We start from the raw sequence: 25,594 nt of genomic DNA, 5'->3' as shown, positions 1-25,594 counted from the left end.
GTATTTATGTTGACTTTCAACCTGTGAAGATTATAAGTTCACAAAAGATCACACGAGTTGTCAGCGATTTACACAGAGAGGGATTCGGAAATACGCAACGTCGAACATAACATGCAGAGTCTACCCATGTCGAGATAAACGTGACGATGCATGTTATAATTGTCATGAGAATGGCTAATGGGCTTCAGAATGTCCACAACGTCGTAGAAAATAAGCATCTAAGAAGGGAGAAAACATGTCCTCAAACAAAACTGAATATACGTGTGTCCCTGTCAAAAAATACACAATTGGTCTTCAGAACATCAAAGGAATGTTAAGGGATAAAAGGCGATATCAGAAGAAGCAGCAAAATAACACATGCCGTCTAAGGCGTCCAAAACATGAAATTCCTAGAGAACCTCCTTCACATGGCTGAAATGTCATTGTTTTTCTCATTCACATTATGTGTAGAGGTGCTGTTTATTTGCTTCTTGTCTATTTGATTCGGTTGGGGAATGATAGATTAGTATCGCATTTCTGAAATAACTGGAAATCCTGTTGTTAAAATAAATGTTCACTATAAAATAATGGATTTTTGTTTATCAGTTGTAATTGTTTTAAACAGTTCTACCCATCCGATTCCACCGTCGCTGCTTTCGTTTAGTTGCTGAACCTTATGATTACGTTGTTTTGAATTTTTGGACGTTAGTGTAACTTTGCTTCTCCTGGACGTTTCTAACACCATCATCTCCTTACTGTGTATGTATGTATGTATGTATGTATGTATGTATGTATGTATGTATGTATGTATGTATGTATGTATGTATGTAATGTATGTAATGAAGCTTGTCAATGAAACTATCTATTTAATATATTCCATCTTCTTTCACACTGCATGTAGGTCGATGAGTGTTGGGTCGAAAAAATTATTTTGATTGTAATCAAGCATGATAAGAAATCTTAATATTTTGATATTTATATAAATCACCCGTGTTTGTACTTGTGTGGTGTTGGATAGTACGAGTCTGCGTTTGATTGTTTGACATAAGCAGGTGTGAGTAACCAGCTATCCCCATTCACTCCACAGTTTTGTGTATATGTTTATTTATAAGTGTATGTAACATCCCATCCTAACATACTAGCCTTACCACAAACGTATATCTACATGGCATTATGTTGCAGAAGTTTCCTGACCGCAGCGTGTTTCATGATATGGTATTATATAGCACACTGTCAATAATGGACGTCTTTAGTTAGTTGTGCGTATGTTCATCTCATATTCTGATTTTACACAATTGTCATAAATGGCTAGTGTGGTCTTATTACAAGCATTATGTGCTGGTATGTCGTTTGTATATGCATGAATTTGTCTGTTTTCTTATCTTCAATGCAAACAGTTGAAAACTCATACCACCGTGTGTCCTGTCCATGTGTGATAATATCAGATTATGTTGGTCTGTTTGTTTCAGTGGTTGAGTACTCCAACTTATTTATCCTATCCCCTACTTCGGATAGGTGTGGGTGACTAGTAGCACGTGTTGCATGCTGTTCTTAACTAAATTTCAAACCTACCCTTCTGTTTTGTAATGCTAGATGTAAATATGAGTTTCGTGTATTTGTTTACGTCTGAAAATTCCTAATCTTTTATATTATTTAACATCTCTTTGTATCTATATAGTAGGCATTCTTCCAATATTGTTTATCATATTGTCCTCTAATCAACCTAGTAAGCAGTTAGCATTATATTTCCTTAGACCAATGCTGGCGCATCATGTTAAACCTTAGATCTAATATTAAATGTCCCTTTTTGCCGAGAGATCCAGTCAAAGAGGGCTAAGTAATAATAAATTCACATTGTCCCCAGGGTATCCAATTTTCATGTAGGTTGTCCTTAGGCCATAACGCTAACAAAAAAAGCGTAAAACTAAAACCCATGTCAGGAAAGAATGTTGTCAATGAGAAACCCTCTAATGTAATCTCGTGCATAAAATTAATTTTACAAACATTGATTGAGGTTGAAAATATTGCTGGTTTAATGGGCTAGTTTGAAAACTTCTAAACTATATTGTTTGGGAGATCGACTGGCGGATGAGATACGTTTAACAGATAACATAAAAAGATTTTGAACTATAAGGGATATTATTAAAGCAGGAGTAGCTTCGCTTATGATAGGGAAGAAATCCGAAAGAAATTATACCCTATGTCGAATACTTAGAGCGGACATGTCAAAAATATGAAAAGAATTTCTAAGTATCCGAAGACTGGAATCGCAAACACTGCTTCTGCAGCTAAACGTTTAGTAATGTCTTTGACAATTTATATATGATGGTTTTGAGTAAAAGACATCTAAATATTAAACCAAAGGAGCTCCTCGAGAATTGGTTGTATGAATGGAAATCAAATCTGCAACTGAGCTTGTGTATTTGGAGAGGGCGTATCAAATCAAGTAAAACCTAATCCAGTAAAGTCAATTCAGTCCACCGAGTTAGTTACACAGGTAGTGAAATTGAATAACTCTTCGTCTTACATATGCAAAGGTATGTATTATTTATATAACTGGAATATGAAACACTAGAATGTCCGGTATACACTAAAAGAAATTCTAAAACGAGGTTACCTGACAAGTTCTCAATCATTATTATGTTTGCCACGACGTAAGGTCTCCTACTAAATATCCAAAATTCAAAGATACCAAGAAAACCCACTTACATGAACAGACACGACCGGGTAGGCATATAAAAGTTTGACCTGCTGGCAAATAACATCTCTTGTAAGTGTATGGAAAGATTATATGGCAAGAACTGAAATTTAAACAACACAATGTATCGATGTAATAGTTGTTGGCTTGATGCAAGTATTAAGACCGGTTTGCAGAGTTCACCCACTTCATCCTATATTGAAAGTATGGTATTAACAGGAAACAAAACTCCCAAAATGAAAACACAACATTTCACTAAGAAAATTGTTTCTTAGTCAGTTGTCTAGACATTTTGGAGAATTTGTGAATAATTGACCCCAAATGTAGATGCAAGGTGTCCCAATAAATTGCCTGAAAAAGAATGCCTCTTCTGTCTAACATATATGTGTTGTAAACTCAAAATAACTAGATTTTTATATTTAAATTGTTCGTATGTTGTAAACTCGAACCAAAAGCAACCTCATCATTATCATCAGTCTCATGACTTAGTGTGGTTGTCGAGGCACTGTGCCGCTAAACATCTGACCAGTTCCCTCCGCTAGTCTTGATCATGTACCAATGCCTGCTTCTCCGAAAAGCCTTTACTGTGCATTCTGTGATGTTGTCAGTCCACTTTTTTCTCTGTCTACCTCTCCTTCTGTCCCCTATACACTGCCCTGCAGGACTGTTGTGGATAGACTGTTGGCTCTAGTGACATGGCCATACCACTTCAGCTTTCTCTTTTTGACGGTGGTGAGGAGGTCCTCATATTGGCCTACTTTGTACCTGATGGTGTTACGCACTTCTTCATTTGTGATGTAGTCCAAGTACGAGATGCCAAGGATGGTTCTGTAGCATCTCATTTCAAGTGCGTGTATTCTTCGTTGTATGTCTACTGTCAGGGTCCAGACCTCACATGAGTACAACAAGATTTAGATAACTAGCGCTCGCAATAGTCTGATTTTAGTTTTCAGACAGATATTTTCGTCACTCCAGATGGGTCTTGGCTTTGACATAGCTGCAGTTCTTTGTGCTGCTCTTGACAAAATGTCTGCCCTTGATCCCTCTTCGGTGATTATGGAACCAAGATTTTTGAACTGGTTCGCTGTTTCCAGTTCATGTCCTCTGACTTTAACCTTGGCGGAGATGTGTTTGCCACTATTTTTCATCAGCTTTGTCTTCTTGGTTTCAGCCTGTTCAAGATGATCTTCAGCGTTACTTTACTAGCATGGAAGATGAAACTGATAGTTCTGTAATTTTGGCACAATTGGAGACTGCCTTTTGGGGGGAATGTGATAATCAGTGAATGGGTCCATTGTGTTGGCCATTTACCTGTCTGCCAGATATTGTTGCAGATTTTTGTTAATAGCTATTCCACTGATTCCCCTCATTCTTGATAAGTTCAGCTGGGATGTTGTCTACTCTAGCTGCCTTCCCATTATTCAGTGCTCTTATTGATGACTCCACCTCGTCTTTGACAATGGGGAAATCATCATCATTTGAGGAGTTTGGAACTTCAAGCACCTCTAGGTCTCCTGTGGACTGATGGTTGTAGAATTCTTTGCAATACTCAGTCCATCTTTCTGCAATGTCACTCGCTTCTGTGAGTCATTTTCCATTTTCGTCTTGAATGGTACTGACTTTTGGTTATTTCTGTCTGGTGAGGTCTTTCACAACTTGGAATGCCTTTTTGGAATGCCAATTTGTAAAAATGACCTATTGTTATATTATTGACATAAAACTAGACAACTACTGTTTCGCCAAGCTTAATAGCAGCTGGACATTTGAGATCTGCGATTTAAGCTAGACGGGTAATTTACCTACACAGCTCAAACCTCTAGTTCCTGCTGCGATGTGCCGTTTTTCTCTCGTGGCTGTGAGGTGTTAGCGACGATCATCCTAGTTAGACTTGTCCAAGGCCGAGACTTACTGGTCGCTTGGTTGCATGCTCTACGATTGCAGGTTACACTTGAGTTTCTTTTTATACCTTTTCTTCGGGCGCACGTGGAAATGCTCGAGCTGCTTCACGTGCGTATGGTATACAACTAATATCTCGCAGGCGTAGAGCAGGGATGCTTGGACAAGAGCTTAAAAGACTGATCTTCGTGGGCATTTGAAGATATATAGATAAATAGATAGATAGATAGGTAGATAGATCGACAGACAGACAGATATCCACACAGACAGACAGACAGATAGATAGGTAGGTAGATAGATAGATAGAAAGACAGACAGACATACACATTAGTTCAGAGCATACTTGTAGAGTAAAACCATTAGACTTCTTGTAACGAAAAGCACCATAACAGAGCATCTGGCTGTCACGCTGACAAGACGAAGAGAAAATATAACTAGCTCTTTAAAAAAGAGACTATAGTGTATTAGGTTTAAAATGAGCTACATTAATATAGTTTCATTGAAAATAATCATAAATGAACAATACAAACCTGCATTCTTAGAATAGAAATAATATAGTACCGGATGATATTGGGACAAACAAGCATTGCATAATCAACATTAATTGCATTGTTTTGAAGAAAACGAAACCAGCTATAGTTTTAACATATATGTTACGTTCCAGTGCTGAGCATATGTACAAATTGTATATTAACTAGAGACTTATCTGAGATGTTGTTCTTAATTAGAAACAATATACATGACAAGACAAGTGGACATATTAATTGCAGCATGTAGAACTTAACATGCTAAATGATGTGTACATACATAATGACGATATAAAAATGTATAATTGTTTGACTACTATTCAAAAGGTCAGACAATTGAAAACCGATTAGCCTAAAGAATACGAGACTAGAAAGAACGTTTCATCTTCCTGCGAATAAAAGCAAACACGCCATCTTCATTTAAAGTTTTCGTCAGTTCTGCAAACGTAACAATTGCACCTTTCGTAAGTCAAGCCAAGTGATGAAGTCGTCAAGAAATCAAATTGAGTAAACTAGTGGCATCAGACCCAATATGTCCTTAGTAAAGTCCCCCTTGAAATATAAGCACTTAAACACAAAGATAAAGGATATATGTGCTTTCTTTCAAAGGTTTAATTATTAATATTATTAATACACTAAATAATAAACCGTTATTAAGATACCTTTCTGCACAAAAAATTAAAATTGACAAAAACTTTAAGAACTCAAATGAAGTGCATTTGATATCCTTCCAAGTGGTGAAAATGCACGAATCATATCGATTGCTGCGCCAGCTTGTAGGGCAAATTTGGACAATGGTAGAATGGGTAGTTATAAAAACTAGCTTTGGGCAAGCAATTTTACCTACATGTTATACGACAAATTCATATTTCAAGAGACGGGTGGGTAGATAGCACATAATTGCATAAGAAAAACACAGATAATACATATTTACACTGAAGCAATATATATCAAAACGCTACAATGCCGGCAATAACATCAAATTAAAAGACTGGAGTAAAGTATCTAACATGCAAATATATATTGGCTTACTTTTGAATGTTTAAAGTCTACGATTACGTCCATAATATTATTAAAATTTTTTATAAAAAATGAAATTTTAAAAATTTGAAAAATGTCCTAATGATACAAGAGGTGCCCATAGTAAACAACGGGGTATCTGATATTTTATTCCTCGTGAGATTAAGTGTTCAACATTATTTTATTTTCATGTTGGTGTATTCATTTTGGAAAATGCTAAATCAAATGACCATACAAGGAACATCTGTTTCATTCAAGACAGGTGAATATCTGATTTTATTTAACTTAGGGAAAAGACATACAATGTTGAAGAATTATCTTTTTATACACAAAAACGTAATTTCCAGCACCCATTTGAACGTATACAACCAACGAAAATACAATCTTATGCAATATCACAATTATATGCGGCAGCATACGTACAAGAGAATTTTTATGCTATAGTTTTGTTTGAACAGTGCTAACCTTTTATCCCTTCCACCCAATCTTTTGATAGGTGGGTGTGAGTGACAGTAAGTAGAATATTTACTAGAGCCGTGACCAAGAATAAAACACATTCTCTGTACAAAGTAGTGTATGCAGAATAATTACAGTGAACGATATGATGTCGCGAACCTGGTGAACTAACGGTAACGAGAACTGACCATGTAATCCGTTTGGCATAAACAAATAACAAATGTGTTTAATCTTACAGTGATGTGCGTATGTAAAAATCAGTCTATACATTTACACATGTTATTATGTGGGTATACGATGTCTGCACCATGTTGTCTCTCTGACGCTACAATAAGGTAATTTTAAAGAAAGCCCATTGGCTACATATTATTAGGCGCAAGTGTGGTCGCTAAACAGTCGATAAAACACGGCTTTTGTATTTTCCGATCGGGCGAGTAAGTATGTATCTATGAGACATATTATTTTGGGACAGACATAGGCACACATACACACACACACATATACACACACAAATATATATATATATATATATATATATATATATATATATATATATATATATATATATATATATATATATATATATATATATATATATATATATATATATATATATATATATATATATATTGTCTAGAGTCGTGCAAATAGGCCAACAGTGCCGAACATATCAAGGTCTCTGGAAATCTACACTGCATAAAGGATTTAACTGTAATGAGAAGGGGAAAAATGTAATTATATTTTAATCTAGAGTTTTGAATTTACTCGCATTACAAATTAGCGCATATTTATAAATGCCAAACAATATAACGTAAAAAGTGTCTGGAGAAGTTAACATAGAAAGAGTATTTCTAAATTTAAAATTCGTTGGAATATATTACAGAGCAAACAAGTTACTAACACTATAAGAGGATAATCATAAGCAATGATTTTTTGTGAGCATTAATATGAATTATATGACTTAGTTACATACTGATTGAAACCAGTCCAACCTATTTTCGGCTGAATGGTATTTACATGCATACTGTCTGTAGAAAGCATAAAATGTTCACAGGTTTGCGTACATTGCAAAGAGTTAAAGGGTTATGCTCGATAACCATTTTCGCTTGAAATAATACAGGACAATGAAATGCTCTTCAATATCTTTGTAAATGGAAGCAGTCTTGCCATCTTCATTAAACTTATCGACAGTCATTGCTGCAGACTTACCATACTTATCTGTACCAATCTTAAACGGTAACTAGTGTCCTTTTGTTAACAAACAGTAAGTTGACAAAGATGATACATTTAAAGATGAAGAAGCTAGGGAATATGATAACATGTGTCCTTTGTATAGTTTATTCATACAGATAAGCAATTATTGAAGCACAAATATAAAGGATTAATCCGTATTTGTAAGTCAACATCAGAACATGACTGATTTATTTGAAATGAATGCTTGCAATCTTGCTTTCACTCTACATTGCATTCAGCATGTGTCTATCATAAAACAAATGTAATTAAATTATATATGTGACATAAGTATTAAACATTTCAGAAACGTTGAAGAAAACGAACACCGGGAAAAAAAGGTTGTGAAAGACGACACGATGCATAGATTAATCTGCACCGATGGAGGAAATACAAATTAGTGGATGACCTCGCTAAGTTCTGCAACAAAAACACAATTAGGATGCATATCATTTAGTGCTGTGTCACATTGCTACAGATTAGGTGGGACATCTGTATTGTGGGTAACAAATTACATTCTCTAGGCAAGCTACATTCCGACACAAGGTACGTACAACACCTATTTTATGTATGAGCCAAGAATGTATAAGTATATCAAAAGAATACACATGTTATATTTTATAATGAAGCAATATATCATAAACATTAAAATGCTAAAAGTAACGTAAGGCTAAATTCACGACAACAATATACAATATGCAAATATACTTTTGTGCAAGTACAGGATGTTAGTTAAGTCCAGAATATCATCAATGTTTTCCGAAATTTGAGACTGCTTAAGAATACGAAGCTTACTGAACTAATTTGCAAGGAAATCAATCTGATTTTAATCCCTGTGTGATTGAAAGTATTACATTTTCTATTTGGATCGAGTGTATTAATTTAGGACACTCTTTTATCTGACCATACATTCAACCCGTCCACTTATTTCAGTGTAGCTAAATATATGATCTTATTCACATAAGCGGGAACACCATAAATGCAGAAGAAATGGCAATTAATACAAAGACACTTAATTTCCTGGGACCTATTTAAAAGTATACAGTCAACAAAGGAGTTCTTGCAACATATAAAAATAATATGGGTCAGCAGTCTAATCTCAAAGAGCAGATTACTACTAGATGATCTCGTGTGCAGAAGCTCAAGTCGTGAGGAGCTGGAGTAGCTCTCGTACTGCTCCAAGTAAGTCTTAATGGCATTATGGCAGAACTTGAACTGAACCTGTACTATCGAAAATAGAATAATACGATTGGGACCGGCCATTTATGAGGAATGTCAAAATTACCAAACTCTATAAATATATAATATTGGTTATTATAAACAAACTATGTGTCCAGAATTGTTTACATTTGGATTTTGAGTAATTTTGAAATCGTTTTTAGACTACACGTTTCTAGAATTAGCTTTACTCTAGGTCTATCTAGCTTTTTTGCTTTAAGTATATGACTATCGTTTTAAAGTATTTCTATGTGGTCTTCGTTAAAAGTACCTGCACCCCAAAGAGTATAATATACCTCTGTGACAAACTATGTCTCATTCACCACTGCACTGAAACTGTGTTTGAGTAACACTGAATAATAATTATTAGTTCAGTCTCTTTGCGATGCCTGATTTATGATGAATTTGCTGCAACATTTTACAAAGTTGTCTTTCATGTAAGCTGAATTTAGTGTTTCTTCATCAGAATTTTGTATAAAGATATCTACTATTGTCCTTTAGGTTAACATATGTCATATTACAAACTTTCAACGTTCCATGTTTCAGTTTTATGCTGGTGTACTTTGGTGTATTAATTTGTACTAAATTAAATGGGAAGTATGCTTAGTACACTGCATTCGGTAGATTGTTTTGTTGTTCAGACAACTCAAACTTTTATCCTAAGAGACGCCAAACAGGTAGAGGCAGCAATTTCTGCCAGACAACTTATCCAGAAGTATACTCTAATTAATCTTGAGAATTATTCGAGTTCTTTAACAATATATTAATTGCTAATATACTTTTCAATGACTTCGTAATGCACATAATTTCAAAACCAGGCGCTCAATGCAGCCTTTAAAAACTTACTCCGTCAATAAGTTAGAAAATATATCATTATACACTTTCGTGTTTGATTGCTTTTTGAATTTCATGCTCACGTGACAACAAAATGACACAGATATTATGTTTATCGTCACCACGATCATCTTCTTGCCTGACATTACTAAATATAATCATGATTGTATCACACTAGTTGACCAATTCTTTCACCCTCCTTTCACCATTCCATCTTCAACCCCATCTCCCTCTCTAATGCTGACAGATGAAATGAGTTCCCCTTCTACCCTAAGTGATGTTAACACTCAATCAATATTCATGCTACGTTATAGAAGTATTTCATTATAAACAGTTCCTTTAAGATATACAAGTAAATTTAACTTCGCAACTTTTTGCGCATATAAATGCTATTTTAAATTAGGAGTATAACTTAACAAAAAGTATCCATGTATTTGTCAGCGTATTAACTATAGGCATCACTCACAAAATCTTAAGATACATCATACAATTCTGAATAGGATTGTTTTAAGTCTTGCTGTAGTATATACTCATTTTTATAGTTACTGAACATAAAATTAATTCATCTTAATGGATGCCAGCCTTTAACTTCACTTTGTAATTCTCAGTTCTAAACTGTGTAAAAATATGATACAATTTCAGATATCTGAAATAATGGAGTTGATAAATTAAAGTGGCCTCAATAAAAAATATTCAGTTTCCTGCATTGGAGCTAATATATATGTATAGGCCACATTCTGTTTGGTCACTATGTCACTTCCTTTTCCAGCGAACCACTGAGCAAATTGTTTATCACCCATGCAATCTCCCTTTTTTAAAAAGCTTTCCTCACCACGCTTGAGGCCGTCTGCTGTGCAATTTGGTTTATAATTTGCTCAATAGCAACATCTTGTTCAGACATCATCCTTTCTATCAGGGCAGCAACAACACAAAACAATCCGCTTCTCTCGGCTCCATTCCTGTATGGGTTACATTTATATGTATTATTGTACTTTTCTTGTTTTGAATTGTTCAAATTAAAATTATGCTATTATATTAATAACAAGTATACTCGATTATTTAAATCTTATACTAGAAACAAATGTGTGCTCGTTTTCGTAAATATTATAGGATGATAAGAGACGGAGAACACTGCAGTCGAATTAATTATCACAAACAGTGACACATCAATGGGTGTCAAACTGAATGTCAGGTTGGTTTCCTTGTAACCCACATAGACAGTTTATTTCGTACAAAGTATTATCTCAGTGCTTTTATATATATTTAAGCGTTTGAGAAAGAACGGTATTGTTATCATATTTACCACAATCCCGTAAGCAGGTCCAGTGTGCATGTCTAATTTCAATACACATGGACGAAATAGTATTGATTATTGTCCCTCTCTATTGCCTTAACATGCACATACATATAATTGATTCAAGGCAGGCAGATCATTATACATGCCTTCCTACAGCTAAGTAAGGTATTGCTTTTCCTTATACGAAACATGTTTATGTATTTCTTGGGTGAAATGCAAAGAGAATAATCACAACATGTGAGCCATGACTTTTGAATAACACATTGGCAGCAGTTATTTAACGTTCAAGACCTGAATAGTACATAGTGCTTTTGGGTAGTTGATGTAATGTTTTGATTCAACAATGAGTGTTTGCAGAAGCCGATGATCTTTTAGTTTCGAAATTAGTAATTGTTTGGAGAAGATATAAATATGTTGTTCTTCATTTTCAAAATAAACCGTTATAGAAATGATTAAGTCCTTAAGGTCAATCACTTTTGCAGGTGTATGCTTAGATGGCAGGTGTTCTCACATTCCTCATTAATTTATTGATTTTAGTGTTGGTGAGGGATGGGTTTAGGTGTACCGTGTACAGACAATATAATATTGAGATCATTTGAATGCAAATTGCATTCAGTTTGTTACTCATGATTCTATAACTTTTTTAATTTGGTCATCTTTATTTTTATTCACTGCTGAGGAATTTCGCTTAAAGTGATTTAATGTTTTCTTATGAACAACACCGAGGTAATCTGATTACTCTCCAAACCATATATCGCACTACAAAATGATGTGCTTATTATTGTTAAAGGTTATCACATTTGACACTAACAAGAAGACATCGCACCAGAACGTATTTGGATACTCTTTTATTGGGAAGAAGATTTATACAGTTGACACCAAAGCTAATAACTAAAACAGATAAGGATATATTTCAGAACGTGCACCAAAATTAATAATTCATTGGTTCTGGCATGTTCAGTACTTAGGGAAGACTCGTCCTCTATATCCAACTGTCAACGGAATACTTGTAACTCTTTGTCGTGTGCAAGCCAAGTTAATTTATATCATAAATGCATCTTACATGCAATGAACAATTATAGGCTTGTAGCCCGTTTCCTGTTGCCTGTTCTGTATTAGATCGATCTGCTTCAGCATTGCCGACGGTGACTCGGGCACTGGTTCATCATCGGCCCAGTACATTGCTCTGCTCAGCTGCACCTTGCGAAGCTGAAAATATTTGAATTGATTGTCTTGTACAAGATAAAGAGACCGTAATTCCTGTGTCATATCATCATACACTTTAAAGTGTTTCCATCTGTACACGTGTACCGTTTATGAATATATTTATTTTCCTTATTCCATTGCACATAATCCATAAACGACAATGTCTCGATAGAATTACACTGCATTACAGTTTCCGAATTTTAATCTTCATGTTTACGAGCATATAACCGTATACATCGGGCAATTTATGGGTCTAATTATATTACAACAGTGAATCAGAGGCACAGACGTTATATAGTATATAAGACAATTTTAGTAAATTTTAAAATGTCAAGTAGAACGTAAATATTTTCACATCCGTCAATGCAATAAAGTAATAAGGTGGTCAAGAATAAAATATAATAGAGGGAACAAAACATAATATGATAAGGTTTGATAAATCCGTAAACTATGAACTACACAAGTAGCTTAAATACTACTTCAACACATATAACTTTGCATCTTTCATTATGATTTGAACTTTTAAAACATTATTATCTACATCATGCTCATACATTGGAAGATAAATGCATTTCCCAAGCAAAGAACAAAGAGGCAGCCAACTGAGACTGTCGTGCTTGTCTGTGGAACTCGCGACCCATGGATTACTGTTAACCGAGCTAGCGAGGTTAACCGTGAACACAGAAGAAACGAAACAGAAAACATAGGAAAGTAGGACAACGGCGTCATAATATGAAAAAAGACCATGATTAGCCCCTTCCCTTTTAGACAAAGCTCTCTTTTCGTACATGCATATATGCCTAAAACCATATAATGTTATTAGCTTTATTAATGATTACTAAATTGACGGTATGGAATATCAAAATACATACATAAATTATATGTTTGGCAAAGAAATTACATTTTACAATTAGTGTATACGGTAATACGTCTTCACTAGATAAATAATTTATATTGAAATAATATGATGTATTAGTGTCAAACCCGCCACAGTACTGGATCTAATTACGTACATTGAAGTACACGTACAATTAATTTAACCAATTTGAAATCAACATGCCATTAATATCTAACAATGCTGATGTTTTCATTGTTCTAACTGACATCTTATGTTATTAGAAAGATCTATTCGCTATAAATTAATAAATAAGAGAGACTTGATGAACTACATTTATTATTCTTAACGTAGCAAATATTTAAACCTTACCAAGTAAACGCATTATAGTTTACAAATTAAATTACAACATTTTTGGAAAAACCAATAGTTTTATCAGATTAGTTTCTGTTAGTGATCCCTTTGTCTGTTAATATGACCCTTGGAAAACGAACTCGACTAAACAACGTCATCTGTGTTTAGCCACTAATCTTCAGTTCACATAGTAGTATCATCAACTACCTGCACTATGTACCAGAGACCAGCTTTTGTTCTAGATAACGACCCCACAATATTCACTGAAATGTTTGAGAACGGTTCCTTTATCACCTGTGGGCAAACCATGCGTGCTTCCTCGCGTGCAGTCATTGTTTTAGGTTTGCCAGCTTCAATGTCATCAAACATCGTATTTATTCTTTTACGAAAAATATTGTTCAGCCCGTGTTGCTGTGTATTAGTGGGAATATAATCGTCTGCAGCCTCGACAACTGAATTGGAGTCTTTGCTACTCCTTATCCACTGTACCTGATCATGTGGAAAGACTTTCAGGAACAATTACTCACGGAAACAAATACGTGAGTCACGATCATCCTTGAAATGCTTTATGTCTTGATCTATCCTGGCCGTCAGTTGTATATGCGTCGTAGTAATTTCCTTCTTCACACCTATCAAAATTATCAATTAATCTATCCCTGAGAACCATGTAATCACTACAAGCATGAGTTGTAACCTGTCTTGCCTCTCCTCTCAAAAGTGGGTTTAGTTGCAATACGTTCAGATCATCAGACTATTTTCCTTCTTTTGAAACCGCTTCAGTAATTTAATAGGACGCTCAGGATGTCTTATCCTAGTTCAAGCTTACCCTAATCGTGCAATGAAATTGTAAATGTTTTCCACTCGCATATTCCTGATTGTTTGCTCTAACCTAAAATGAAAACGCTTCATTTCAAATACATGTTCCATTCATAAATTTGTTCTTTCAAATTTTAATTTTATTTTTCGAAGTTCAATTTCCAATTCAAACTCCTTCTGTCTCAACTTCAGTTATTTTTCATTCTTCTTTGAGGCAGGTTTTCTCTTTTATTCCCTGTGTGGTGGCACATCCTGAAGTTAACATTCTTTTAATACTCCAGCCTCAGCATCAGTAAACTCCGTTACCTTCTTTGCTGACAGTTTTCGTCGGGTTTGTCTTAAAGCATACATTACTTCGTCATTTTCAACGTCACAAGTAACCGACATATTGACAATCTCTATGCACGTATTGCAAGATTGATCAATTTATCCATAGCCACTGGACTAGTTTTTTTTTCTCCCACGAAAATGGGGATATGTATATGATCATTCTTCACATTGATGCAAACTTTGCAGTCAACAATTGTCCGTTATTCGTTGCAGTATAACCAGTCACTGCTCATAACACAATAATGATCGCTGAATCCACAGCTTCTAGAATTGTGAATAAAATTCGAACTTAATGAACAACTTCAAAGTCAGCTCTAGAAATATAGGAATCTTACCGATGCCATCAAAATTGTATCATTGGGTTTAAATGACATACAAACAACATTAAGTGCTATACAGCTGTTTTGTAAAACTAAAGCTAAATACATTAATGCCAAATAAAGTATTGCTTACAGTAGGAAGTAAAACTATATAATTCCCTGCTCTCTCACTCTTATGTTGTTTTAGTAAAGATTGGAGATAATGGAATTAAATTAATTTAACATTTGTGTTTAATCCAAGGGCATGAAGTGCTCAACGCTAAATTAGGTATGGGAAGATAACCAAAGGAACGGCGACTGTTAACAGTCTTGTCCGAAATATCCAGAATGATAGAATTCGTATTCTGGCCAGGTATTACTAACCATAGCTAGGTTCCGAAGTTCAGGGACAGTGAATGTACGCTGATAGCAGCATAGACTATTCAAGTGATGACTACGAATTTGAATGTAGCCGTGAAAAAACAGTGCATTCTTCACACATTCAATGGTATATATATATATATATATATATATATATATATATATATAGTCAGAGAATTTTCAATTCGTACTCTACTTAGATTCGAACCCAGGTTTGCGGGTAAACGGCAGCAATCGCCTTGCATGAGTACACGAACCCATATTCTCTCACGACTAAGCACACTTCACCAAAAATGATGTTACTTAATCGGTGTTATATGCACTCGTGTGTAGCAGACACACTCGCATGACGACCTAGTAATTAATTATCATGTATGTACACAGTCATTCCGGATTCCTATGAAAGAAATCAAGGTTTATAGAATTAATTATAGAGAATTATAAATATGCACCATAAAGAACGGGAATTGCTATCCTTGGATTCTACAGAAGAATGCTTGATACTAGTGGGCAGAATTATTATATTAATACAAATAGTACTATCATACAGGCTAGAGAAGTTTTAATTCGTACTCTACTGAGATTCGAACCATGGTCCACGGGTAAACGGCACTCATCGCTTGGACTGCACACACGAGCCCATATTCCCTCACGACTATGCACACATCACCAAACAATGATACTACTCAATCGGTGTTATATGCACTACTGTTATCAATCATCCACTAAAGGTAGGAAAATCAGAAAATATAACAGCGCAAATACATGGTACTTGCATTGACCCATGCACCAATATAGTGGTCATTGCTATTTCAATTAGACTGAATAATAACTGTTCGTTGCGATTCATTGTGTTTGGGCAAATAATTAAATTAGATAAAGAATAAAATGATGCACGACGAAAGAGAAGACCACATCAGTGAGTTTTGATTTTTAAGATCAATTTAATTAAGCCTCAACAGATTAAAATATTCTCCGAACTTATTACTTGATTTCAAACTTTAGCTGGCATTGGGCATAAGTGAACTATTCATGTCCGATATTCATCAGCTTTGTTCCGGAAACTGCCTTAACGATCTTCGCTTTCAAAAGGTGATATGTGTCGACGTCAGGTACAAATACCTATGAGTACATGCGACACTTCTATATTCTAGACGTTGATTCTTTCAAAAGTAGCCAATGACCTATCTCAGATCTTTGTAGAATTAGCGGATACCAAACAAATTAAAATCAGATCCATGCCCAATTTTCGATTAACGTATATATTTACCTTTGATCCTGCAAGTGATATTAAAGCAATTTCATGCATGATAATGGCAATAGCACGGGTTATATAATTCTTTCTTTACAAATGGGTGTCAACAAATAGTTATATTTGTGACTATTTTAAATTCACCAACATATACAGATTTTGAAAGCAATAATTATTTCTGGAAGTGATTATGCTTAGCGATTTATTATTAAGGATTGAATCAAACTAATGAGTTTATTCTTCATAGCGTAATATCATTGTCGTACTTCAATATCAAGCTATTTGTTGTTCATATAATTACATGTTCCTGGTATCTAAGCGAGAAGATGTAGTTGGTGTTAATGTCATCGGTGGATTTACTCTCCAGTGTGATTCGAAAAGGCGATATCTCTAACTCCTCTTCATCCTCCGGCCAGTAACACTCCTCATCCTAGAAAATGCTATATCGTCAGAAGTGATCATTGAATAATGAATTAAATCATTGTTTGGTTATAATAGATTTGCGTTTAAGTTATTTATTTTATAACGGTATAAAATTAAATCGTCGTTATTGAAATAGAAAACCTATATTTTCGTGCTAGTTTTAGGTAGGATATCCTTTGCTATCTTAAGGTAATAAGCCTCCTAATATCCAACTACTAGGAAAAATAAAGCTGCACACATGAGAGCCCCTAAACTAAAACCTTAGGAATAAATGAATAATTAACTCAGGTTACATCCTCCTGACGGCTGTAACAGGTATAAAAGGATACGCCCAAGTTTAAAGACAATTTGTCCTAACTCCTTGTCTTTTGAATAGTGCATTAGCCAAATCATAGAGGATGTGAATATTTCATCTATGGCGCAATTTAAACAAGATAGCAATCTCCTTGAGATATGTCATACAACTGAAAATACATGTACTTTTCAAAATATAAGACAAAATTAACACGGTACGAATGGTAGTACTATTTGTTAAGACAGAATTAGGATACGAGCTACGGGTTAAAGATTTATATTTTTCATAAGATTTTGAAACATCATTTGCGACGACGGATTAAAGCCTAAGAAAAGTAAATCTCCACGATATTCAAATTACCTCTTACATATTGTCTATTCTCTCAACCCAATCTAAACAATGTTGAAAATGTGATAAACGATCATAACAAGGGTCACTTGTGTACAGCACAAACTAGTATCTTCACAATTTATCTTTAAAATATAATTCAACGGATAAATATACTGAGAGGCCCAATAGCGCTTCCAGAATCAACACCAATCATTCACAAAGAAAATGGTGAAACAAATGATGTTCTCTATGCTTTTCTGCACATTTGTCAGGCTGCTAATAGGTTGGAGCATTTTAATGAGTTTTAAATAAAGGATTAAAACAAACTTAAAGTATTTCATTTCTACCTTTCTACCAAATATAACATGTACCTTAAATAACCGAACTATTTTGAGATAAATTTTAAGTTATTCCTAAAATTGAATATATTTAAAATAATACAAAATTGCATTACATACGGAAGTGTTATTAAACTGCCGAATTCATCTCGTTACTCCTAAATATTAATTACATTAAGATAAAAACGTTCTTAGTGTTCAAGTCTTCTGATTTAGTACGAGACACATTATTATGTTTTTATGCAAATGCACGTTACAACACATTATGTATTCAGAGTGAAATGATTTTTTTCAAGTCGCATGTAGACATATATTAAGGTCCACCTAATATCTTGTGTTAAACAGTGTCCATCTATCCAAATCTGCAACCAATATTCGGTAATACTAAAAGTAATTGTTTTGCCTTATATGTAATTAAAATTTTTAAACAATCAGTTAGCAAATGTATGATTCATCTTTTCATTTTGTCAAAGATGTGGAAAAGACAAACACACACTATCAAATCAAATAAACTTTCTATTTGATGAAGATAACCGTACTGTAAACGCTACAATCATTCGCACACTGAGATCGCAGCTGTTAGTCAACTATATGATATGTACGATCAAGTTTACTGCGAATTAATTAGATAGCCAACTGGAGTGAAATTTGCAGCAGGTAAGAAGCCAAAATAAAAACATGCATTATCATTCTTTGTAAATGTTTTCAAGAAAACACCACGAGATCGCTGGCTAGTAATGCAAGGGCATCTATATATTTTGCACACGAGCTAAGTTATGCTTTACTCCCTGTTTAAGGTAACGGAAAGCAGACTATTCGAGTCTAATCCTCGTGTGCCTTTTCGTTCTTCTTATTCCAGTATAAGATAATTTCATACAAACTTGTAATCGTGGAAAATCTCTAAAATAAGTGATGACATGGGCGTCGTGATCAATATTTATTCCAAGGAAAGAATACCTATAATGTGTGATCTTATTCACCATTAATTTTATGGTCAATAGATGATCAAATGCAAGCCGACCACCTCTTGAATATAACAAATGTGAGTTTCTAGTTGGTTAAATAATGTATCTTTGAATTAGATTTTTAACCTAATTTTAACAATTATAGTCAAATCGATACGATGGTTGCAGTGTGACAGTTTCTAGTGATTGAAGTATAGCACTTGGGCAACATGACATAGATATTTAGCATCATGTCTCACCCTATTACAGTATCCTGACACCAGTCCCACCTATCCTAATACTAAGTTGTTAATGTTGAGCTCCAAGCCGCCTGCTGCTAGTACCATTATTACAGGTATTTGGTATGACTGCCGGGTTCGAACCCACAACTTCCAGCATACGAGGCAGATGCACTAACCACTTAGGCCATCCGAGCTGCTTGATTAAATATAGTGATGTTGAACTAAAAGACTGGCCTTTAAAGGACGATACTTTTTTCACAAAAAACGAAACATGTTTTAATGTTGATGATAAATTTGTTGGACAGTCCAGACGACCGTTAACGCCCCTTTAATGCTCTGTTTTCTGGCGTCTAAGAGAGTCTCATTACACGTAAAAAGTTATGCATGTGGTACCTAACTATACAGACCACTGACAAAGTAGTTATTTAACACGAATTTCAAAAGAATATCACATTTTCTGAGGAGTAACGTTTCCTACTAATATGTTCACGTGATATAGTGAATGAATTTGATGCTTTTAAGATACAGTAATGTACAGGACTGTGCTTTAGATATGTTTAAAACTAAAAGTCCTTAACCATTAATGTTTTGACTCTTTAAGCGTAGGTTAATCGTTGTTGTTCTACTTTCTCGTTTTGAATTGAAATTTTAATAAAATACGCGTGACTGCAGCTCTTCAGCTGACACGCAGAAGATTCCGTTTTCAGAATAAATGTGTCCTGTACATATAACCAATGTCTTGTTGCAAAGAATGTGTACCTATAAACAGACATCTGTCCACGTACAGAGTGTAAATATTAACGTTAGTACTATGTACGATTATTTTGTTGTTGTGCAAAGATGATCTGCTGCTTTTTGTCATCGAACATATCGGGGGAATTTATACTTCCATGCAGGGTCGTTATATAGTGTTACCTTCATTTGGGACAGCGTATTCATCATGACGATCGAACGGACATCGAACTGATACACCATTCTCCAGAAATCCACTTTGGTGTTCTCCAGAGGGGTTTGGGTGATAATGAAGATGTTATTTGTTTTGTGTGCCTGCAGAAAGTATATAAAGTCTCGCATTCTTAATTCTTACGATAAACGTATTGCACTGGAATATAATGTTGGTAGTTAGCAGTTGAAGATAAAGATTAAAGAGGAAACAATATCAAGGTATTAGATTTGCAAACCACATCGTTATTCTTTTGAAAATGTCTGAGCTGAAACATTAACTCATGTATCATGAACTATACACTCTACATATTCCCCATTTTAAACAGTGTCTTCTATGACAACTAGCAGAGTAAAACTAACTTCTGGCTACATTGTCTGTCCGAACGCAATTACCTTGACCGTAACCTGTTCATTCTAAAAGGGACGAGCTCCTTCCCACCTGCAAGGGTGGGGGGGGGTAAGTTATGCAGTTTGTGCAAATCATATGAGAGCATTACAGCTAAATGGTATTTTGTGTTTGAGCTTGGGACATATACAGCCTTTGGTTCCTAAATATATAAAATAGCAAGCCATGCATACAATTTGGTAAATTTATGGTGTAATTTGCTATAGGATCATTCTAACAACGGCGGTTTTCTTGTATGGTACTAACGTTAGCATCCCTGCATCAGAATGGTGTCCTTCATTATAAATTGTCTACTTTGTACAAATTATAATTAAGGTATATATTGAACTAATGCTTTGACGAAGAAGATTTTTTTGTCTGTGAAATAAGGTGCACTCCTTGATAAACATACGACCCACTCAAAATACACAAGTAGATTCCCTTCAGAAGATTTAGACTTGATATATAGACCAGAGTTTCAATCATTGTTTGCCCTTCATATTTGAATATTATAATTTAATCATTGAACTTTTCATCTTACCCTGAAAATATCTACACTATATTGATGTGCTCGATAATACGATAATATTTTAGTGCAAACTGTACGGTTAAAAAGTATCATAGTCTTTCCAATTTTGTTGACACTGGGCGGACCTAAATGTAGCTTGAAAGTACAAGATTATGCCAATTTCAGTTTAAACTCAAGCACTTCAATAGTTATGAAAGGAAAACGAGCGTCGCCATGGACGGGATGGAATGTAATGTGCAATGTCACGAGACGGACCTTCGTAACATTATATATTACTTCCATACATATGGCAGTGGCCTAAAGGTCAGAGCCATTCCTTGTTTACCCCAAGTAACAGCTATCCAGAAGACAGTGTCATAGTAAATGAAGGCATTCTGGAATTGAAATTGTTGTTCCTAAACTGCATTGAACACAAAATGAATTGACAGACGATGTCATCAGATGGAGTCCTTTACCGTACGGATGGCTTTTTAAAAGGTACTATAATGCTGAATATTCTCAGCGATTTCAACTCATATGTAGGCAGCTAAGGATAAAATATACCATATGACAATAATTGCACATCATTTATGGATATAGCGAAGGCAACAATGTCCATCACTTCAAAAACTTTCATCATAATAATTCTAATCAAATTAATTTGGGAACTGAGGCAACTAGATATTCTGAGTAGAAAATATACCCAAGTCAATCTGCAAACGCTAGTTAATACATTTCGCGTAACTAATCGTTATATTCGCAAATATTGGTAACACCGGTGACCTGATGGTGTTATCGCAAGAAAATTGCACTTGCTCAAGAGAGAACTCTATATGATATACTACTATCAAGAATGAACATTGTGAAAATTTAAATGTACTTATTTATCACTCATAATTATGCTGAATGCATTAGATATTATGCCATTCACATTGGTGTTGGAGGTGGTAGTAGCGGTAGTAATGGTGATGATAGTGCGTGGTCTTTTTCTGGTAGTTCGGAAAAGGGAATGTGGTTATATTTCTCGTGCAAGTATAATCAAATTCTTGGAATGGAAAGGAAATGCATAACATAACTAATACAATTGAAGGCAAACAATAGATTTTAGCATTGTTCTTGCATTGTCTTTAAGTATATTGTAAGACACTAATTCAGTTTAAATTGACAAGTACCACTGTTGTCCTATGTAATAATATATTTCAAGTATTAAACGTGATGCCTATTATATCAAAGTGTGAATTTATCCCATTTAGAACTAATTTACTAAGATAGTCAAACTCGTACAAACATCAACCCCCCAACCAAATCCATCATTATATCCGAAATCTTTGTGTATTATATTGTATCACTGGTTTATATAGTATCATGTGCGTGTCCTTGCCATATGGTTACTTTCCTACTCGATCATTATAGATGGGAAGATGAATTATTTTATAACAACTGGAATATGTCACAATATGAGTATACAAATCCGACAATTGCACATGTAACTGTACTATTGAATGATCCTATCCAAAAAGTAAATATAGCACATGTAACTGTAACATTGAATGAACCTATCCAAAAAGTAAATATAGCACATGTAACTGTAACATCGTATAAACCTCTTTACAAAGTCAATATAGCATATGTAACAGTAATATTTAATAAACCTCTCCACAAAGTCAATATAGCACATGTAACTGTAACAATGAATAAACCTCTCCACAAAGTCAATATAGCACATGCAACTGTAACATTGAATAAACATCTCCACAAAGTCAATATAGCACATGTAACAGTAATATTGAATAAACCTCTCCACAAAGTCCATATAGCAAGTGTAACAGTAATATTGAATAAACATCTCCACAAAGTCAATATAGCACATGTAACTGTAACATCGTATAAACCTCTCCACAAAGTCAGTATAGCACATGTAACAGTAATATTGAATAAACATCTCCACAAAGTCAATATAGCACATGTAACAGTAACATTGAATAAACATCTACACAAAGTCAATATAGCACATGTAACAGTAACATTGAATAAACCTCTCCACAAAGTCAATATAGCACAGCTGCAGCTCACATCCTCATAATTATCGGTGCTGTCTGTAATTTCGACTAGTACAAGATTAAGTCATTGCAGCTTTCGCTAACTTGTATGAACATTATGTATGCTAGATTAGTATATTTGCCAAAACACATTCTAGTGATTGATAATTATCTAACACTGATATGTTCTAGGTCGTCGGTCGCAGATGCTACAGGAAGTTGCGACTTGAGTGCTCAGTGAGCGATGATCGATAGAAAATGTAACTTGCTGATTTAGTGATGACTGAAAACAGAAATGTTAAAGAGCGTTTTCGTCATGACTTCCACACTATTTCTTTTTATGTAGTAGTAGCACAGTAGCCGCTCTTATTGCCGCTGGATTAGAAATACCAATGAATTTAAATGTACTATTGCTGTTTTCATAACCATAATGATACTAATGATCATAAAGATTTGGTCATAAAGTAAACAAGTTATATCCTATAAAAATATTATAAACTACCTGCAAACACATATCGTGTATGTTTTATTCATATTCGTTTCAATTCAATCTATATAACCCTTAGTTGATCACTGTTTTTCAGTGACTGATAGTGCAGATTAATTTGACTATGTCATGAAGATACGTTTATAGACATGTGTCCATGGATACTGAGCCTTTTGCCGTCATTGACAGTTCAGAGAGATTTGTGTATTATTCGCCATCACTGAATCTGACAAATAAATGAGATTGTTCCCTGACCTTAATTTCGATAAATGAAAATTATTTTTACTGTATTTCTTCATTTTGCAACACTTGAGTGATATCATATCGGAACAAGAACACTTACCGGTAATACTACCGCGTTGATGTAGGAGCCTCGCCCTTCGACGTAGACGTTTAAGGATGGACAATAGTTCTTGTCTGGTCTATCAACAAATTCGCAATCTTTCTTTCTTTTTTTTGTAAAAGCATATGCAGATAAATCGTTTGTTTTCTCTTGTTTCTGCAAACTGATGTTAAAAAATAATTTGGTTTTAAATTCCTTTCATGATGATAATTAGAGCATGGGAATGAAAAACAATTTAAGCAAAACAGCAAAACGTTGAAAAGCCTTAATCTGGGTCTGTTCTTTCGCTCCTACAAAATCTTTCTACTCTGTTTGATGGATTTTTTTAATGAAAATAAAAGCTTATCGTATGCCGCAATTTAGTATTTTTACCACTTTAATTTAAGGAAAAATGAGATGAATGTATATATGTCTTCCTAAAATCTCCTAATGTCTTACAGCTAGGACATAATAAACATATAACATTTTAGAAATTACAAATGGTTTTAGGTATGTAATCCTAACAAAATATACGTGTGCTAAAGTTTAGTAATACCGGGTAAAATGTTTGAATATCTGTTCTTCTGTCTATTCTCTGTCCTCTTTCCATTTTCAAACACATCCTCGGTCGCTTCATTTACATACATGGCGAGTTTCTGAATATGTAAAATAGTTGTAGCTCTATTATATTAATGACATCTATCGTAAGGTAACGAACGAAACATTAATGTTGAACTCTGGCGTATAAAATTGTGAAAGAAAGTCACATAATAAATGCATATAATACAAAAAATCATTTAAATTTCGTTATTATGTACACAAAAGAATGTGTTTTTTATTCTTTTCATTAGTAACATTAAGTAAATGTTGCTTTGCATCCAATGAAACAAATTGTTTACCTCAAACTCAAAGTCAATCTTCCGCTTTATGCTGGTAACGTTTTCCTTCAGTAATGTACTGTATGTTTTAAGGAATTCACTGGTTGATAGTGCTGATGTGGTACACGTCAGCGCCTCTACCAGAGCTTCGTGAAGAAAAATGTACTGCTCCTTAAAGTATACAGAAAGGAGACAAATGTCGGCTAAATACATTGTCACAATTGATTGATGACGAAACGGAACTATAGTTGTTCCCTAAGGTATCTACATTAATTTTAGTATACTAAATACTGATGATCATAACAACATATGCTGTTCACGTAATGGTATCTATCTACGTGCACATTTATGAACCGGTTATATTATTGCTTAGTGACAAAAGTATTGCTACTAAAAGTACTGCTGCTCTTGTTTTCGCTTTCAACAATTATTTACCAGTTGCGTGTTCGCATTTTATACGACGCTTCGGTTTTTTCATCATCAGCTAAATATTTGTTTTCATTTGCTTCTTAAAGCTATTACACTTATCATAATTAATGTTTTTATTTGTTATCTTTATTCGATAGTAATTATGGAAATACTAATGATATATATAATTGTAAGGATGGGCGAATTACAGTGAGGATACATTATGAAAGATGAGACATTCTGACATGAATCCATTATCAGTATTGCATACTATGACCTGTTTATTCTATACACTTTGTTGCTTACAGCAGTCTGGACAAGACCCACTCGCTGCTTTTTGAAGGTCTCCAGACATTTGACCACATTGATGTAGCCGAGTTGTTCAGCCTGGTCAAGTCGATAATCAAGAGCCAAGAATGTTC

The 25,594-nt window shown here is 34.5% G+C and overlaps 1 protein-coding gene across 1 annotated transcript; it reads right to left on the bottom strand.

The window, feature by feature from the left end:
- Positions 1–10,672: 10,672 nt before the first annotated feature.
- Positions 10,673–24,992, bottom strand: LOC149807861 (receptor-type tyrosine-protein phosphatase kappa-like). The gene is made up of 7 exons (XM_089961501.1): positions 24,786–24,992; positions 24,443–24,542; positions 23,908–23,981; positions 20,116–20,247; positions 16,930–17,058; positions 12,219–12,364; positions 10,673–10,817 (listed from the first exon to the last, which is right to left on the bottom strand). The coding sequence occupies exons 1-7, from the start codon at positions 24,975–24,977 to the stop codon at positions 10,673–10,675; spliced, it is 918 nt and encodes a 305-aa protein (XP_089817627.1). The 5' UTR covers positions 24,978–24,992.
- Positions 24,993–25,594: the final 602 nt, after the last annotated feature.

Source organism: Sinohyriopsis cumingii, chromosome 1, assembly GCF_028554795.1.
Source record: "Sinohyriopsis cumingii isolate HCF-2022 chromosome 1, ASM2855479v2, whole genome shotgun sequence".
NCBI classification, from domain to species: domain Eukaryota; kingdom Metazoa; phylum Mollusca; class Bivalvia; order Unionida; family Unionidae; genus Sinohyriopsis; species Sinohyriopsis cumingii.
The sequence above is the reverse complement of the archived record's forward strand: the minus strand, read 5'-3'. Positions and strand labels throughout refer to the sequence as shown.

Coding starts and splice junctions, on each gene's coding strand:
- LOC149807861 (XM_089961501.1), bottom strand. CDS start 24,977: ATGTATTTAGCCGACATTTGTCTCCTTTCTGTATACTTTAAGGAGCAG. Junction 17,059..20,115: donor ATACGCTGTCCCAAATGAAG/GTAACACTATAT, acceptor AGCATTTTCTAG/GATGAGGAGTGTTACTGGCC. Junction 12,365..16,929: donor CGCTTAGATACCAGGAACAT/GTAATTATATGA, acceptor AAATATTTTCAG/CTTCGCAAGGTGCAGCTGAG.